Source organism: Pistacia vera, unplaced genomic scaffold (assembly GCF_008641045.1).
Source record: "Pistacia vera cultivar Batoury unplaced genomic scaffold, PisVer_v2 Contig460, whole genome shotgun sequence".
In the NCBI taxonomy this organism is placed as follows: domain Eukaryota; kingdom Viridiplantae; phylum Streptophyta; class Magnoliopsida; order Sapindales; family Anacardiaceae; genus Pistacia; species Pistacia vera.
The window spans coordinates 516,319-518,877 of record NW_022196291.1 but is presented as its reverse complement, the minus strand read 5'-3'; the positions used below and the strand labels follow the sequence as shown (position 1 = coordinate 518,877).

The 2,559-nt window shown below is 37.5% G+C and overlaps 1 protein-coding gene across 1 annotated transcript; it reads right to left on the bottom strand.

The window, feature by feature from the left end:
• Positions 1-542: 542 nt before the first annotated feature.
• Positions 543-1,750, bottom strand: LOC116145143. The gene is made up of 3 exons (XM_031430576.1): positions 1,106-1,750; positions 756-836; positions 543-671 (listed from the first exon to the last, which is right to left on the bottom strand). Exons 1-3 carry the CDS (start codon positions 1,748-1,750, stop codon positions 543-545), a joined length of 855 nt encoding a protein of 284 aa, XP_031286436.1.
• Between the last annotated feature and the right edge of the window lie 809 nt (positions 1,751-2,559).

Sequence of the window (2,559 nt, the reverse complement as noted above, 5' to 3'; positions counted from 1 at the left end):
GACGATACTTTAATAAAATCATTTCAATTTTGTAATATAGATGATACGGATGAGGGAGGTCCTAGTGAACCCCAAAATTAGTTGTTTTGTAAATTGTAACTTGTAAATTAATTATCAATTATTGCATTCTTTTTTCCTTACCAAGTTTCTGTTCCATTGGGTTTTTTTTTGTGAGGTTTTTAACGAGACAATAATTATTGTAATTTCTTATTTTATTTTTTAATAAATGAATAAATTTAATTTTTCTTATATTACAATTTTAATGTATTAAAATTGAATTATATTTGGAATGTTAACAAAAAAAAAAAAATAAATAATTTAATTTAATTATTGATATTTGAAAAGAAGTTAACACTTAAAAAACAATTACATTTATTCATTTATAAATTGTTAATTATTCATTTGAAAAGTTAATTAAACATTTAAACTTAAACAAAATAAATCAAAAAAAAAAAATCAAAAAGAGGGTTAACTCGGCCCAACCCGACGGGTTAGGGTTGGCGGTCCGGGTTGGGCCAGCCAATTCCCCAACATTGGCGGGCCTAACTCGGCCTGCCAATGTTGGCGGGCAGGTCAGGATCGACTCGCCACTTTGCGCAACCCATCGCGGGTCGGGCTGGGCGGGTTGCTTTTCCACCTCTATTCCCCATTGCATTATTGACTTGGTTGACCTATTAAGAGAAGTAAGAATAACGTTAGCAAATGTAAAAAGTAATTGATATAAATATTATATGGTTTAAAATAGTTGTAAGTACCCCTTGAACTTGAAGCTTGGGACATGTTTGCTGCAAATCGAGCTCCTGAAGGGGTGCAGTCGTTGTAGGCACAAAGGTTCGCTGCAAATAAAAAAATAGAAATCAGTATTATAAGAGAAAATATGATGAAATTGACATTTTTTCTATTACCTTCTGCTTCTTCCTTTTATCTGCATTTGCTTGCTTTTTTTTGTAGGACCTTTTATTATGCCCCAAGACACTGCAGACACTACACCTAAGTGTAGAGACCCTTTTAGATTTTGGCTCTTCATTTGGATCTCTCCTTCTTGATTTCGAAGGTCTGCCGACCTTGGGCTGCCTGTATGGTGGCCAAATATTTCATTACTAACCTCTGGCCAACTAGTCTTGTTGGGAACAGGGTGGACCATGTATGCATAAGTTTGTAGGTACATCGAATCTCTAAGCTTCAGATCAACATGATGTTCATAGTTGGAAATGTTCTTGTGTAACAAACAGGCAATAGCATGAACACAAGGAATTCTCGATAGTTGCCACATCCCACAATCACACAGTTGCTTACCCAAAACCAGAACATGAGTTTTACATGGGTTTGCATTCTCATCATCTACTTCAAACTCATCAGATCCAGGGTACCAGACTTTGACATTTCTAGCTGCCTCAATCATCTTGTTTATCTTTCTATGAACTACTGGTGGAAGAGGTGTAATCCACTCTGTACCAGCTTTCAATCTACATTGTAATCGTTTCATTACCCTACGTAGGTAAAGTTCCAGTAGACTTAGTATAGGAAGTTCCCAATCTTCACCAAGCCTTGAGTTGAAACACTCACTCATGTCGTTAGTTATGTGATCTGACTTTGCTGTTGTGTCAAAGGCATGTCTGGACCATTGGCCTGGTTCATTTTCAAGCAACCATTTGTATGCACCCTCATCTACATCCTTGACACTTCCCATGGCCTTAACAAAATCTGGTCTGTTTGCAGCCTTACTCACTGCCCAAAACAATTTCCTCATGTGAACCCCAGGAAATTTTTTTTTTCTGAAGTTTGCGTACACATGTTGAGCACAAAATCAACTCCTTGCATTTGACCACTTTGCTTCTAGTGCATTTAGAATACCCTTCTGCCTATCACTCATGAATGTAACATGCTCTAAATCACCCAAAAAATCATGCAATGGTCCAAGGAAGAAACCCTATGAGTCATTATTCTTTGCCTCACAAACACATATTGCCAAAGGGAATATCCCACTGTTTGCATCCATAGAGATTGCCGATAGAAGTACCCCACCATAGTGACCTTTCAAATGAGACCCATCAATTCCTATGAAATGCCTACACCCCTCCAAAAATGCTCTTTTTTTAGCAACAAAACTTACAAAAAATCTCTTGAATCTAGGACTTTGTGGGACTATTTCTCTAATTGTAAGATTGTTTGGGTCTTCTTCTCTAACCAACCTAAGTTCTGTCATGGATCCAGGGTTGGTGACCTAAAGAATGTGGTTGTACTTGAACAACCAGCCAAAAGACTCAACATGTTGTTTTTGGGTCATTTCAATGGCCAACCTCCTAGTCCTATACAACTCCCTTTTATGTATCTCCAAAAAATGCACCTTTCTTAATTTAGCATCTAAGGGCTTAACACAACTCCCCTTGTGTGACTAAATGAATCCCCCCATCTTCTTAGCAATCCATGAGGAAGGCATGTGTGGTTGGTTTCATATTTCCTAATCTCTCACGATTGTTTGTCAACCATTAAGGTTGCAAATAGAAAGAATGAGCAGCCCTCTTCTTTACACACTGCTTTGATCCTCCGCTTGTCATT

Bases quoted from the DNA above. Each gene is read 5' to 3' on its own strand.
- LOC116145143 (XM_031430576.1), bottom strand. From the start codon at position 1,750: ATGAGGAAATTGTTTTGGGCAGTGAGTAAGGCTGCAAACAGACCAGAT. The intron at 837-1,105 runs GTTAGTAATGAA...TTTTATTTGCAG, and splicing joins ACAAGACTAGTTGGCCAGAG to CGAACCTTTGTGCCTACAAC. The intron at 672-755 runs GTACTTACAACT...TTCTCTTAATAG, and splicing joins CCAAGCTTCAAGTTCAAGGG to GTCAACCAAGTCAATAATGC.